Source organism: Gastrolobium bilobum, unplaced genomic scaffold (genome assembly GCF_033153095.1).
Source record: "Gastrolobium bilobum isolate Gb01-03AN ecotype WA unplaced genomic scaffold, APGP_CSIRO_Gbil_v1 utg5188, whole genome shotgun sequence".
NCBI lineage: Eukaryota > Viridiplantae > Streptophyta > Magnoliopsida > Fabales > Fabaceae > Gastrolobium > Gastrolobium bilobum.
The window spans coordinates 892820-908294 of NW_026899969.1; the positions used below are offsets into that span (position 1 = coordinate 892820).

General features: G+C 32.6%; 1 protein-coding gene and 1 long non-coding RNA gene across 4 annotated transcripts; both read right to left on the minus strand.

Moving 5' to 3' along the window:
- Nucleotides 1–3980: 3980 nt before the first annotated feature.
- LOC133294555 (uncharacterized) lies at nt 3981–6293 on the minus strand. Of its 3 annotated transcripts, XR_009749224.1 has the most exons (4): nt 5933–6293; nt 5301–5401; nt 5046–5223; nt 3981–4409 (listed from the first exon to the last, which is right to left on the minus strand). It is a non-coding gene; the product is annotated as an uncharacterized LOC133294555 (long non-coding RNA). The 3 variants fall into 3 exon arrangements; XR_009749223.1 differs by having other exon boundaries at nt 3981–5223; nt 5994–6293; XR_009749222.1 differs by having other exon boundaries at nt 3981–5223.
- A 1519-nt stretch (nt 6294–7812) lies between these two features.
- Nucleotides 7813–8834, minus strand: LOC133294443 (uncharacterized). The gene is made up of 3 exons (XM_061493094.1): nt 8676–8834; nt 8303–8556; nt 7813–8155 (listed from the first exon to the last, which is right to left on the minus strand). Exons 1-3 carry the CDS (start codon nt 8820–8822, stop codon nt 7813–7815), a joined length of 744 nt encoding a protein of 247 aa, XP_061349078.1. The 5' UTR covers nt 8823–8834.
- Nucleotides 8835–15475: the final 6641 nt, after the last annotated feature.

Below are 15475 nucleotides of genomic sequence, written 5' to 3' on the forward strand. Positions count from 1 at the left end.
TAGGAGAAAAAAATAATATGGATAAGAAGAAAAAGGAAAAATTTGTCTTGTGATAAGAAGAAAAAGGAAAATTTTGTCTTGTGAGAAGGAGCACGAGTTTTGAATACTCTCAAACATTAAAAATTATCTCCCAAGTCAGAGCAACTAAATATAAGGAAAGCTATATAAATAAACATTAAAAATTATTTTCCAAGTCAGAGTGACTCTACATAAATAACGTGCAGTGAGTATAATGTGTATTTGGATGGACTTTTTTCTTACAGAAGGAAAAAATTGTCATGTGAGAGGGAGCACGAGTTTTGAGTACTCTCGGACATTAAAAATTATTTCTCAAGTTGGGGCAACTAAATATAAGGAAAGCTACATAAATAACGTGCAGTGAGTACGTATGTGTTTGGATGGACTTTTTTCTCAGAGAAACAAAAAAATTATCTTATGAGAGGGAACACGAGTTTTGAGTGCTCCCGAACATTAAAAATTATTTTCCAAGTCAGGGCAACTAAATATAAGGAAAGTTACATAAATAACGTGCAGTAAGTACGTGTGTATTTGGATGAACTTCTTTCTTAGAGAAAGAAAAAAATTGTCTTGTGAGAGGAAGCACGAGCCGGACATTAAAAATTATTTCCCAAGTCGGGGCAACTAAATATAAGGAAAGCTACATAAATAACGTGCAGTAAGTATGTATGTTTTTGGATGGACTTTTTTGTCAAAGAAACAAAAAATTTGTCTTGTTAGAGGGAACACGAGTTTTGAGTCCTCCCGGACATTAAAAATTATTTCCCAAGTCGGAGCAACTAAATATAAAAAAAGCTACATAAATAACGTGCACTAAGTATGCGTGTATTTGGATGGACTTTTTTTTAGAGATTTTTTTTTTCAAGTCCTTTTAGAAAATTTAATGTATTTGGATAGTAATTTTTAGAAAAAATAGAATTTAATTTTTTTTTAAATAATACATTTTTTAGAAGTCATTCCTTTCTTTTGAAAAAAGTAAAAGTTAAATATTTTTTTAAAAATTTAATTTTATCACACACCATTACCATCACATATCCAATAATTATATATATAAAAAAATGGTTACTAATTTTAACATTCAAATAATTTTTTTATTTAAAAGTATTTTTTATATAGTTCATCTGAACGTAATTTTAAATTTTTTTAAAAATAAACCATAATCTAAATGGCCCAAGTCACGGAAGGGTGTAGTTGATGTTTGTCTTGCCTTCGCAACACACCCTGTAATCTGTTAATCACATCCTTGTATTGACCCAAGGAAAATAAGTCTGTCAAAATTTGGCATAGAAAAAAGCAAAGCACATAAGAAATGCCAAAAGAAGAAAGAAGAATACATTTTTATTATATAATTATTAGGTTCTACTTAGTATCAAGAAGACAATTATGTAAAAGAGTAAGTAAGAGCGCATCACAGCACAAGTTCAACTCGTGACGAATAATGATAGGGACATCAGTAGAGAGATAGCAAATAAACAAAAACTTGTCAGACAAAACATGGAGTAAAAGCCAAAGCTCGCAACACCTTTCTCTTTAGGGACCATCCCAAATTCAACTATTCATCCTTTTCATTTTTTTTCATTCTAATCGTAACAATTTTCACTGCGGCTGCCGGCTGATGCGCCATGAATTATCAACAAGGTAACGATATCACCTATTTACGGATATATAACTTTGTATTCCTTTTCTTTTTCAATTTATATCTGAGTCACGGGCCTCCTGTCTACGGGGAATTCAAATGATTTTCTCAATTTGACAATGAACTCTAACCATATCATGGACGATTGACTGTTGAGATATATTAATTGTATTAATTGTATGGACAATTAATATGTCCTTTATAAGGCTTTGAACACTCTCAAAAGTTAGTTTTTGGAATGATGTATCCAAAGGTTATTTACTTGGATCCTCTCACCGCCCCCACTTTAAAGTAGAATTAAAATAAAAAGTACAAAAAGTAAACCAAAAATTGGGTCTGTGCATAATCCACGCTTCAAGCTCAATGAGCTCTCGTGTGAGGGGGCGTGTTGATATATAGTTCCACATTAATTGTATGGGCAACTAATATGGCCTTTATAAGGCTTTGGACACTCCCATTCTTTGAGCTAGCTTTTGAAACTCTGAGTTCGCATGAGCTAGCTTTTGGAACTCTGAGTTAGCATGAGCTAACTTTTGGAGTGGTGTATCCCAAATTTCTTTACTCTAATTTCGCATCTCAAGCTCACTAAACAAGTCAATATCTTCAAAATTAAAAACGAATTAAATACCTTTTTAAATATTTAAAATAAATAACAAATACGATCTTTTTATTCCTTAATTTGTAGTACACAAATACGCCTTGACAATTTTTTTTCCTAGGAGAGGGTGCTGAGCGAGAGCTTGGAATAACTCTTAACAAATGAGATTAATATGTCATAGTCAAAGTAGTGTTAACAAGGAACGGAGTATATTGAATTAATCAAATGATGATAGCTCAATTGGCGTTAAGGAATTGAATAGGTGAGGATGAGAACACGTGTTCGATTTTCTCCAGTACTATCTTTAAGAGGGGTTTAAAACCTTAATTCCGATACTCGCCCTTAATCGAACTAATCGCGAAGTGATGAACTGATTAAAATATCTAAAGAAAGAATTACATTGGATTAATTTCTACGTGGGATGAGGACATGATGGGGAATAAAAAAGATTCCGATGACATGTACATTTTCATCTATCTATCATAGAAAAAGTGTTTGTCCTTTTAAATGACACAACTTATATCCTTTCACTCTCACAAAGAGGTGAGACACACACCTTTATATTTTTTTGTCCACTCTCTCTCCTCTTTTATTTATCTCTTTCTCTCACTTAAAATGACACAATTTTTCATCATTTAAAATGATACACACTTTTTTCCAAGGTTATTAAAATCAAGATTTTAAGTAAAATCGAAAGAGGGTTAAAAAATCGTAAAACGTAAAATCGTAATGTAAAAAAATCGTAAAAGCGTTTTGATGAAAAAAAATAATAAAAACGTAAAATCGTAGTGATAAATCGAGATTTTAACGACCATGTTTTTCCCACCTATCATACATTTCATGTATAATATCAAATTTTCTGAAATTTTAGTAACCGGAAAACTAGATACTCATCTAAACAAGAATCCGGGTTAAATCCAATAATTTTGACGTCCACATTTCATCATCGCTATACATTCTTCAAAATCTTTAAATCATCTCCATCTTTGTTAAATTGCATCTTTCAAATCTTCAAAATCGCAATCAAATTGTCAAGCTAATTTATTTATTAATGAAAGACCGCTGGACCTTTATTTTCAAGAAGGCATGCTCATGCATAGCGAGATATGTCACGTAATTAACAAATCGCATCTTTAGAATCTCCAAACCACAACCAATTAAAACGCTCCAATCAAATATTTGTGCCTATGCTGTCATTTTCAATAGAACACGAATTTGACCTTATATCAAGAAGACTTTTAGCACAGACATGTACTCTTATTATGACAACACTCTTTAGATAGTTGACTTTGATACCACTTGTAGGAGAAACCACATTCGCTAGTTATTTTGGCCAACATGTCTACATCAATTGGTGAGAAGAGTATAATTTATTATCTTTTAACAGCTTTAGCTTGTAATGCCATTCTCCAAAAATTTCTCAATGCAAATATTAGTAACTCGCACTGATTTATACAACTTATCTCACACTCTCATATCAAGAATGTCTTACTAAAAATAACTACATAACCAATCTGTCAGGTATATTTTATGGTTCATATATCTTCAGCATATATTGATATGTCACGGAATCTGAAAATGCTAAAAAATATGAAATTATAGACACTTGTGAAAACAAGAATTTAAGCTGAAAACCCAACCGGTCCTTGAGATTAGAGTAAGAACCATGCAGTTTGTTTTACTCTTGTAATTAATTTTGTCATATGAAGAATTCCCCAATTTTGGATTATTATGGAAGAACAAATGTCCAATAACAACCGAAAAGAGACTAGACGGAGGTCATTCTTTTATTTAATTTAAAGAGACTGGGCACAAGTTTTTCTGATACCACGCACAAAAGAATTGATGATAAGATGTTTAAATTCAAATTTTATGTAACCCCGTGACCCCAAAACGCTTTGGGGGTGCAGGAAAGCAATTTACCTTCCTAGACCGGTTGCCTTTCAGGCCTCACTGCATCTTGCACGGTCTCCTTCACATTAAGGGCATTGCTTCTAATCTTCTTCCCCTCTTCCTGCAGGAATCAGATTCAAGCTTTTAAGCAAGTGAAGTTGTTCCTCAATCTTCTTCCCCCTCTATCCTTCTATTATCAACCCAATCTCCCAAACATCGTCCATCATACTTGCAGTTGTCCCTTGAACTCCAAAGAAAGGCCTGCTGATCATAGGAACCCCATTGCAAATACTCTCAGTCACAGAGTTACACCTATAACGAGTCACAAAAACTCCTACTGAATCATGTGCTATATAAGTTAAGTTTAAGGAACCCAAGACATTATTTTCCCACACATGCTGATCCTCTCAAGAGATCCATTTGGCGGGAGACCCACTTTCTTTCCAACGCATCTCCTACTTACAAGAAGACTAGTGTGCAAGATTGACAAAATTTGGGGTCTTCAAATAAATTTATGAAAGTTCTTTCAAATTAAAATTGAAAAAAATGTCATTAGCATTAAACATCATCTGATCTTAAACAATTAACACGTGCTCAGTGTTGTAGGATTTGCTTTGCAGTTGGGGAGATTCTGCTATTAACATAAGTGAGGTTAGAGTCAGATCATCTCATCTGAAGAATTGGTCCAAGCCTAACCGTTGAATTCGTAGAAAGATATGATAATGCCAGCATACATCTGTCAAAACTTCTCCATCATTGAAAAAAAAAAAAAAAAAACACACTAAACGCTCAAGAGCTGGCCTCACCTATCCACCATAATATTAGCAGTAAGAATATGCAAAAAGAGGATATCCCAAAAGTTTGATTTAAATTAACCAATAAAGAGAGTAAAGGTATTACGTGCTCAAATTGAGGCAGTGGCTTGCCCCTTAAAAAGTTTGATAATGTCCATGTGGCATTTCTCTGCATTGAAAGTCTTGCATGATCATTCAACTGGGCCAATAGTGGGATGAGGGCACCCTAGCGGAGCACTAGATCACGGCACCTAGGTGAGTCACCAGCAACATTCCCACACCGCCTAGAATTTCAGTGGATTAATGTTCTGTAAAATTAAAAAGGAAGATGCTTGTATTAGCACATTCAAGTATAACAAACCTGTTCCCCGACATCATCACTGAGTGAACTAAGTAGCTTGACAATTATAGGAAGTGGCCCATAATCAATCACCACTTTAGTGTTCTCAGAAGATCCAGATGCTGTGTTATAATTAACGAACACAACAAAATCACCACTTTAGGTTCTCAGAAGATCCAGATGCTATGTTAAAACTAATGAACACAACAGATTTCAACAACTCTGCGCCACACAAGCAAAAACATAAGATGCATAGTATATAAAGCAATCAATTAAATCTAAAAGCTTAGGTTATTAGGTGAAGGATGTACTAATGATTTTATATTTTCTATTACGTCCGTTCACATAAGAACTCATTTGACGTGAAGAGTAAATAATACACATTTTTTCAACTTATCTTTCCTAAGAAATATCATTAATATTTAATTATTTATTAATCAGAAAGGCAATGATGTAAACGCAACAAATCCAACCCAAAATCTTAATATATTTATCTAACAAAGCAAAAAACTTCGAAGCTAAGAAACTAGGAAACACCAGATTGAATAACTTCGACAATTGGAGGGCTGCGTTGTATAGCAGATATAAATTAACATATGGAAGCTAATCGATTCAGAAAAGAGCGATTAGAACCCCAGTAAATAACAAGTTACCGATTGAAAGCAGCTTCCGAAACCGCGAAGAGCATGGAATACGAAGAGGAGGTTGCAGTACCTTCTTGTCGACGGTGGAAGTCTAAAGAGGAGTGGGGAACTGTTGCCGAGCATTGAGGCCTTCGCGACGCTTCTTCTGCAAGCCCTCGTCGGCTACGGTCCTGTCATTTGGCCCGAGCGACATCGTTTCGTCTGTGTGAGATCAAGAACACGAGAAGATTTCGAAGATCGATAAATTGACCACAAAACCCGTAGCTACTGCAATTTCGATTCGATGGCCAAACACATTCACTCAACGCCTAACGTTTTTCGTTTTATGGGCCGGCTTTTGCTCTTGGATCTAACCTTGAAGCTCGGTGTGGTTTATGGTTCCTATCCAACATGGATTCTCAATCACGATGAATGAGTAGTCTTTTATGTATTTATTTCAGTATATTACACTAATTACATTGTTAATTATAAAAAATATAACAATTAATTATAAATTTAATTAACTTAATACATACATCATACATGATTTATATTTAAATATTTTTGCGGATATTAATCACTTTTTATTTAAAAAATATTTCCATCCTTTTTAAATGAGACTAATTTATTTTGTGAAATAGAACTTTCTCCTTGAGTTGATTTGTTTGGAAATCAAATTTTTTTTGTGTGTGGATAAATCACGTATATTTTTAGAGGCAATTCAGTTCAGAAATGTTCATATTTGGTGCTAGCTCTCCCAAATAATTTGTTTTGTATTATTAGGATTTGAATCCAAAATATTGTTCGAACGAAATCAAACATATACCAGTCAAACCAACCCTTTGGTAAATTAAATATTTTTTACTCTTAAAATTCGCTCCCTCATCACATAACGTCTAACACTTTGTCTATTATTCAACGAAAACAATTTTTTTTTCAATTAAAGAATTAATTATTATTTTTTTTAATATTCTTTTTGTTCATGATATGATTTTTTTTATAACAGGTTAACAGTATAAAAATATCCCAGTAATAATAACTTCAGTATATATCATTAATTAGTAAGATGAAACTAGACAACTAATACGCTTTCGTATGGTTAGAATTTAGAACTTTCAACTCTCAAAATAACTATGTATTAGGAGCAGTACATAATTATAAGGGGTATGAATTTTTTTTAATATTATAACTATATACTACCATAGTTCATATAGTTATAAGGTATATAAAAAAATTATATATTACTCATAATTATAATTTTATTTTACTTTTACTAGATATCCTGCGACATAACATCCTACGGACACAGAAAAAACCCTCTAGATGTTTACTTTTTTTAATTTAATTATTTTTTATTTTTGCGTTCAAGATTTTGTTAAAAAGAAGTAAAAAAGAAGGTGATATTTTATAATTCATAGTAAAATATAATAAGTAAAAATAAAAATAATTCAATCACCATCTATATATGTTAATTCCTAAAAATAACCACTTAAAGTGGTTTTAGTTTGTCCTTTAACATGACAAGAATTTTTTTTCTATATATAACATTTTATGGGACTCGCACTTTTTAAAGTAACAAAAAAAAACTAAGACACGCACAACGAATCTCTATTAACATTATACAGTCACTTTTTCGGCAACATAACTCTTATAAAACCCCCCTCACTTAAAAGCATAACTATCAGAATCAGACCGACGAGTCGGGTTTCTTTCGAATCTAATCAATCCTCAAAAATCGATTTTTCAGAAAACTAAAAAAAAAAAAACTGGAAAATTGTTATTAATCAATCGACCTTACACAAAATCAATTCTCGCATACATAGTTTATTTTTTTTTAGGGTGTCTTTTCGCTTTACTTGCATCCTTTTCTTAGAATCTAAGTATACTTTCCTGCGCCTTTAAGTTTACAATTACACAAAGTTGTAGCTTTTATTGAAAGGAGTCGGAAATACGGATACTAGAGACTCTCTGGTTGTAGGGTTCTCCCTGGCAAGCATTTGAGGTGCTCTTGGTATCTGATGAACCTCCCGTGCAACATTTTCTAGCTCACGTGACATTCTTAACGCACCTAATGCTGTTAGGTATAAACCAAAACCTAAGAAAACTGTGGTTAAAACAAACACCCCTGCTGCAGAGAATAACCCTTCTTTGATGATAAGGCAACTTGGTCTAGGCTTTGACCAATTCTTCAAATGCCCTGATTCTACAGTCACTCCCGCCAACAATAAAATCTCCCCAACTGCAAAACAAACCCTACAACACATAGGATATGTTAACTCTTTAAGGGACATGTTTTTAATTTTTATTTGAAAAAAAAGAAATTTATTGGAAAGCATTAAATAAAGAACTATATTTTCTGCAATAGGTGAAGAATAACACAACGAACTGTCTTTTTCTTACCAAGTTGTAACAAAGAAAAACCCAGCTTGCCATGTTAAGGATTTGACAGAGGCAGAATCAGGATCCAGGATAAGTAAATCAGGTGTTAATTTACTAACTACGATCAACATACAAGCATGCACCACGACCATGACAATTGCTAGTCCAATAACAGCACAAGCAGCACATAGCAATGGCATCTTCCCACTACCACTGTATGCACATTCAGATTTGCTTCCCTCTTTATTCTCTGTTATGTTCGACCATGATGTCACCTGTCACATCATCCCCACCAGATTATTTTAAACTTCATGAAAAAATAATTTCTTTTTCAATTTTTTTTAGAGTAATTGGTAAATTTGTAACTTGCAAACATATTAAACTTGTAGTGTACCTTAGAACGCGTGGCTTCTGCTATGAGACACAGAATGAAGCAGAAGAGGCCTAATAGAATGGCAAGAACCATAAAGAAGGTACCGGTTTTGCTGCTCAAATATCTTTTTCGTCGGTTTGGTTCAAGATCAGCATGTGTGACCGCCATTCTCCGTGGTATCTTTTGAGTTCCGAAGATATACACACACTTCATATTGGAGAAACAGAAGTGGAAATGGAGATTTTATGTTCTGCAGAGAATAATTGGGAAGAAGAAGGAAGAGTTGCAGAATTGCTTGGAGCAAAGGTTACTTCATGGCCAAGGATTCCCTTGTTGTGGGATTTATAACCAAGCATTCACACAAGGGAAATTGTTAATTAGTCCTAAAAAGTTAGTATGTGATGAGGATAAAGCTAGTGCTCATGAGTCATGAAGCAAACACGTTACACGTCAACCCTATGCCTCTTTCACTCTCCCATAGTATATATACGCTTTTCTTTCAATTCAGTTTTTGCAAATGTTAAACAAAGAGACGAAAGTGAGAGAAAAGTCTTACATGCATTGCGCTTAAAAGTATTACAAAGTAGAAACCCCATTAAACCATTGTCTGATAAAAAAAAAAACAAAGAATTTCCTCCAGAAAAATGGTTGCAGCCTTGGCATAAAAATAAGGTTGTTGTCAAGTGATAATATATGATGATCATAGAATCTGGTCACGGAAATAGCCGTTAAACTCTTGGACATATGAGGTAACATTTATGTATATCTCTCTTCGGACCCCCTTAATAGCGAGAGTCTTGTGCGCTAAGCCGTCCTTTTAATTATCCTTATAGACAGGGTAGTGAAGAACATAACTCTGCATGCTAAAAAAAAAAAAAAGATGTTTGATGAACAAATCTTTCTGAAAAGCAGAGGAGAAAGCAAGGGAAGGGAAAATTGCATCAAATTTGTTAAAACATTAGAAACCTCTGCTTTAGATTTGTTGCAAAGCAATATAAGATGGACGGTTTATTATTACTCTCTGAGCTTAATCTACTTTGTTAAGGCTTAATGGCGTAGCCACCTTATCACTTGGTAGTGCCTTGGCACTACCTTTGTTTCAAAAAATTTGTACTTATTATATATAAATATATATATAATTATATGATTAATTATAATTTGGCCATGCCTAAAATTATAATTTGACACTATCTAAATAAATATAACAAAATTGTAATATTTTTATCTTCAATTTTTAATTTTTATCTTTTCCCTCATTTTTTTAACCACTCATTTGTCATTTTACTTTTTTAAACATATTTTTATTTTGGGAAAAGTATTTCTCCAGTCACTGGAGATAAAGTTATCTCTAGTGAGCTCAAAACGACGTTGTTTTGGGTTATAAGATTAAAAAATTATAATGATAAAGACTAATATTTTATTTACAAAAAAAAAAAGACTAATATAATCCTGCAATAATATATTATAATTACAAATATTTTGATTTTCGCCCAAAACGATGTCGTTTTGACCTCACTAGAGATAACTTTATCTTCGGTGACTGGAGAAATCTTTTACCCTTTTATTTTTATACCCACATATTCTTTTATACAATTCTCTCTCCTCCCTTTTTTTCTTTCTTTTTTCTCTTTTTCAATCAGCATCCCAAAATATCCTCCCTCCATATTGCCCTAAGTCTTGTTCTTCTTCTCAAAACCAACACCAGTCACCGCCCAGCAACAAACACAATCAACCTCCCTCATGCATAGCAAAAATTTGTTAGTTCTGGAGCGCAATTTTTTAACAAATGATTATTAGCCATATGGTTTAGCCGATTAAGGAAGAGCGTAGCAATTTCATTTTGTCTCCACTTTCATCAAAGAAATTCGAATCCATTTGATGCATGATTGATTACAGCAAGGATCTATTACTGTTATAAATTCTTATATTTGAAATGTTTATCGGAAAGATTAGTACATTTTTATATGTTTGCTTTTATATATAATAATAAAAATTTCAATATTATGTGACAATATTTAGTAAATAATTTAGATAAATATGCTAGAATTCATAATGAATTTTTTTCAGGATAAATTTGTGTAATTACGATAAATAATTTGATATGTCAAATTTCTTGGCACTACCTAAATTTTTTTTCTGGCTCCGCCACTGTGGTCAATGTTATCAAACTCGAATCCTTGTCGACTCGGTTAGGATATTAGATTAGTAGATCACCAATTCAATCATTGGGTTATTGATTTAATCGCTTAAATTAAATATATACAATAAAATATAAAATTAAAAGCATTTTAACTAATAATTACAGTTAAATTAGTAGAAAGTGCTATAAGTTATAATTTACATGGTTTAAATTCAAATCTCATTAGTGGTATTTTTTAATTATTTTTGTCAAAAATTCCACAAAATCAGTATTTTAAAAACTGGGACGATTTAATATCGGTTGAAAGTTGACCAGTTTCATATAGGGGTGGCAATAAAGGTATTGACCCGCGGGTTGACCTGTGACCCGACCCGTCAAAACACGTGTCGTGTCAACCCACGGGTCAGGGCGAGTCGTGTCAGGGTTGTGTAAATGTGACCCGTTTTTTTCGTGTCGGGTCACGTGTCAACCCGCACAGTATCATTTTTTTAATTTTCAATTAAATATTTATTATATTATTATTTTTATTCATTTATATATTGATATATATAGTCATTGTTTAGTATAGAAAAGAATACAAGGAACTAAAAATCTCAAGAAACAGAAGCTAATCTTTTTTTATTTTATTTTTTATTTTTTTATTGTTTTTAATTTATTTATTTTTCAAAAAATCCCACTTCTTTTTAAATTTTAAATTTTATGGGTCGTGTCGTGTCAACTCGTGACTCGTAACGGATCGTGTCAGAGTTCGTGTTTTGTGACTCGTTTACAAAACGGGTCGTGTCAAATAGTGTACGAGTCAAAAACGTGTCGTGTCGTGTCGGGTTGACCCGTATTGCCACACCTAATTTCATATCACATCAAATACATGACCGCTCTAATACCTATACCGAAACTGTAGCGGATGAAATTTCAATTACAAATCAACAGGTCGAACCAGCTAATAAAATAATATTAAAAATAAATACACTTTTTTACTATTTTTAAATAAAACATATCAAATAAAAAAAGGTCAAACACCCTTGATATGCTCAATGTAAAAACCAAGTACATTTATTCACAAAAATAAAAATAAAAATCAACCACTGTATAATTGACCTTAAACTCCGAATGTATATGTGGCAACCAAATCTCAGCCGCCCCCTCCGCAACTGCCGCCGCCACTGCAACCGCAGCCCCCATCGCAACCGCCGCATCCACCTCCATGTCCATTATGGTTCTACCACCTCCCCCTCCATCTGCAGTTGGCATAATAATCATTCCACCGTCTTTGGCACTATCACAACCTCTGACTCTACCTTGGAATCCTTCTCTCTTCTTGTAATTGTTTTCAACTCTCTTCTTGTTATTATTTTCATCTCTTTTCTTTCTACCTCGGAAGCAAAAGCATCCCATATCTCTCAAATATTGAACGTATAGGCTTTGAGCCTCAGTTTCGTCCTTTATATAATGTTACTATGGACCTGCCAACTACGGGTGTTGACGGCCTAGCATAGCCGAATCGGGTTTTAATCTTAAATAATTAAGTATATGTTTAAGAGCTAGGATATTTTTAGTACTATTTTTTTTACTATCACTCCATTACTACTTTAATCGTTATTGGATTCAAAAGTTATTTTTTTTTTCTCTCTCTTTATTCAACTTTTCCTCTAATCAATGGAGATTAGAGTGGTAGTAAAAAAATTTGGTAGTAAGAATATTCGGCTTTTTCACCCTTTTGCCCTTATTAATTAATTAATAACCATTTTGCCCCTGATTCGAAACTATTTATCAATCTGCCCATCTTTAGTCGACTACCTTGTATTTTTAATCGACTAAACGGTTGTTGGGAGATTTAATCGACTAAATCTCCCTACTTAATCGATTAAAATCATACTGATTTTTTTTTTTTGTCAAATATGAAGATTTAGTCGACTAAATAGGGAGATTTAGTCGACTAAATCTCCCAGCAGCCATTTTTGGTCTGTTTTGGCCATTTAGTCGATTAAAAATTCAAGGTAGTCGACTAAAGAGTGGCAGATTGATAAATAGTTTCGAATCAGGGGCAAAATAGTTATTAATTAATTAATAAGGGGCAAAATTGTGAAAAAGACAAGAATATCCTAACTCTATGTTTAATGTGTCAACTTCAGTCCATTAGTTATGATGAATATAATTATTGATATATGGCCATGTTTATTTAAAAAATAAAAAATAAAAAATAAAATTCTAATTTAACTTGTTAAAAAAAAAAACTATTTATGCAATTAATGTCGATAAATTCTCTGTGTTTACTCTTAAAATGACGTCGTTTTGGGATTGAATGATTAAAAAATTATAATTATAAAGACTATAATAACCCTAAAATAAATTAAAATTACAAAAACACCATGATTTCTTCCTCAATACGACGTCGTATTGGGCTTACTGCAGATAACTTATCTACAGCAACTGCAAAAAATACGAATACAAGAAAAAAAATAAGACAACAAAAATTTATCCAAATAGAATATATGGAAAAAGTGACCAAACTGGCATGTTTTGGCAATTTTTTATCAATCAGAAACGCGAATAATCTTTTTTACCAGACTGCCGCGCATTGAAGTTCGCTACGACTGACAGCAAACTTGATAGCTAATGATTTCGTGACATGTGGCAGACTTTTTCGCAGGAAAAGCTGACTGCCACATGTCCAAGTTCACTACGACTGGTAGTGAACTTGGTAGCCAATAATTTCGTGACACGTGGCAGAAAAGCTGACTAGACTAAGTTCACTATTAGGGGTAGCGAATTTGGTGCGCTACGTGGCACAGTTTCGTTGCCCAATCAGAATTAATGTATCAATGACCAAAAAAAAAAAAAACGAAGAAAAAGAGCTATTTAATTAATGTACCAATCATAATTAATGTACCAATGAAATTATCTTTTGATTGTACTAACTACCAATCACTTCGGAAGGCTCTCACAAATATCGTTCGAATTTATAACAATTGTATCACAAATAATTAATGTAACAATCACCAATCACAATTAATGCACAAATAAAAATTAATTGTGATTGGTAATTAGTACATTAATTGTGATTGATGATTATACATTAATTGTGATCAAAATTAATTATAGTTGGTGAGTGGTACATTAAGTGTGATTGGTATATTAATTAAATAATTCTTTACCTTCATTCTTTATTTTGTGATTGACAGATTAATTCTGATCAGAAATTGAGATTGGGCCACTGAGCATATCAATCTGATAACGAAATTAATCTATTCAGCTTTTACCGTGAAAGTGCGTCTCGAAAGCTGATTGCAGATAGTGGATGAAAAGTACTGCTAAGTGCTAATACTGATACTGATAGACACTAAATGAGTGAATTGAAAAATGAAAGGATAAAGTCGGTCGGAGTAATACTCCAAGAATAATATGTTGGATGTCGGTTTGTCTTGCCAGAAGAATAATTGATCTTTTATCCAGATTGTTCAATCTAAAATGCTCTACAATCTACATTACTAATTTTGTTTGTATTCATAATTTTATCTTAAAATAGTTTAACAAGTGTTTGTCAGTGTTTAAAATTGATATTAAGATGGCATGTTGATTGCTTCTAATACTAACAAGTGCTAAAAATATTATAAGTCAAAACCAATATAAAAAAGAGACCGGATCTTTGACACACGTGCCAAGTTTAACAACAAATCTTAATCATTGTTTTATGTCAATTTAATAATTAATTTTTAAGAATTAATGATTAATTTTTAAGAATTAATGATTAATTTTTTTTTTTGTAAACAGAGGAGATAATTTTATCAGAATAATATTTTTGCAGTTATTGCAGATAAGTTATCTGTATTTACTCTAAAAAAGACGTCGTTTTAATATTAAAAAATTAAATAATTATAATTATAAAAACTACAATAACCTGAAATAGATTAAAATTATAAAAATACTATGATTTGTGTCTCAAAAAGATGTCATATTAAATTTACGGTAAATAACTTCTATGTAATAACTATAGAAAAAGCGAACCCTAATTTTATAGTCAACCCAGGGATGAATCGAAAAAAAAAATCTTTATTGGTTTCCACGTATGATATAAATACTACTGCTGCGTTAGCTTTACTTAAGTCAATAGCATATTTCTACGCGGGTCTTTCAAAAAAAGGATTAGCTTATTTGACATAAAGTATGTATAGCCACTGTTTTTTATTTTTTCTCTCTTTTTCACACTGCCACACATACACTTTTATGTACAGAGAAAGAAGACAATTTTATCTTGAGAATAATTAATCCCAATTAATTTTCATTTGTACAAAGTGCCAACGCTACGGGCCACTACTGAACTCAGTTTCTTAATATGTAAGGCAGCATAAACTTATTCCGTTGGGAATGAACTTTCAGAAGTGATTCCCTTTCTAGCCTCTGGCTTATGCATGATGAGTGGAAAATATTACTGAAAACCACTTTAAAATCTGACGCCTACCCATGCTCTAATCACCACTTTTCGATATACATCTTACTATCAAAGCTTCTTCTTCTTGAACATCTTGGTTCTGCATCTTCAAAACTACTATGGCTTCCCAGAAGGCCAGTCCTGGGGAACATGACACCTGCAGCAGAAGCAGCAGCCAAGGAATCTCTTTGGAGAAAGAACTAGCAAGGAGAGCTCTCTTGAAATCGCATCTACGCCAAAATGGCAGAAAGA

Bases quoted from the DNA above. Each gene is read 5' to 3' on its own strand.
- LOC133294443 (XM_061493094.1), bottom strand. From the start codon at position 8,822: ATGGCGGTCACACATGCTGATCTTGAACCAAACCGACGAAAAAGATAT. The intron at 8,557-8,675 runs GTACACTACAAG...ATGATGTGACAG, and splicing joins CAGAAGCCACGCGTTCTAAG to GTGACATCATGGTCGAACAT. The intron at 8,156-8,302 runs GTAAGAAAAAGA...TATGTGTTGTAG, and splicing joins TTTTTCTTTGTTACAACTTG to GGTTTGTTTTGCAGTTGGGG.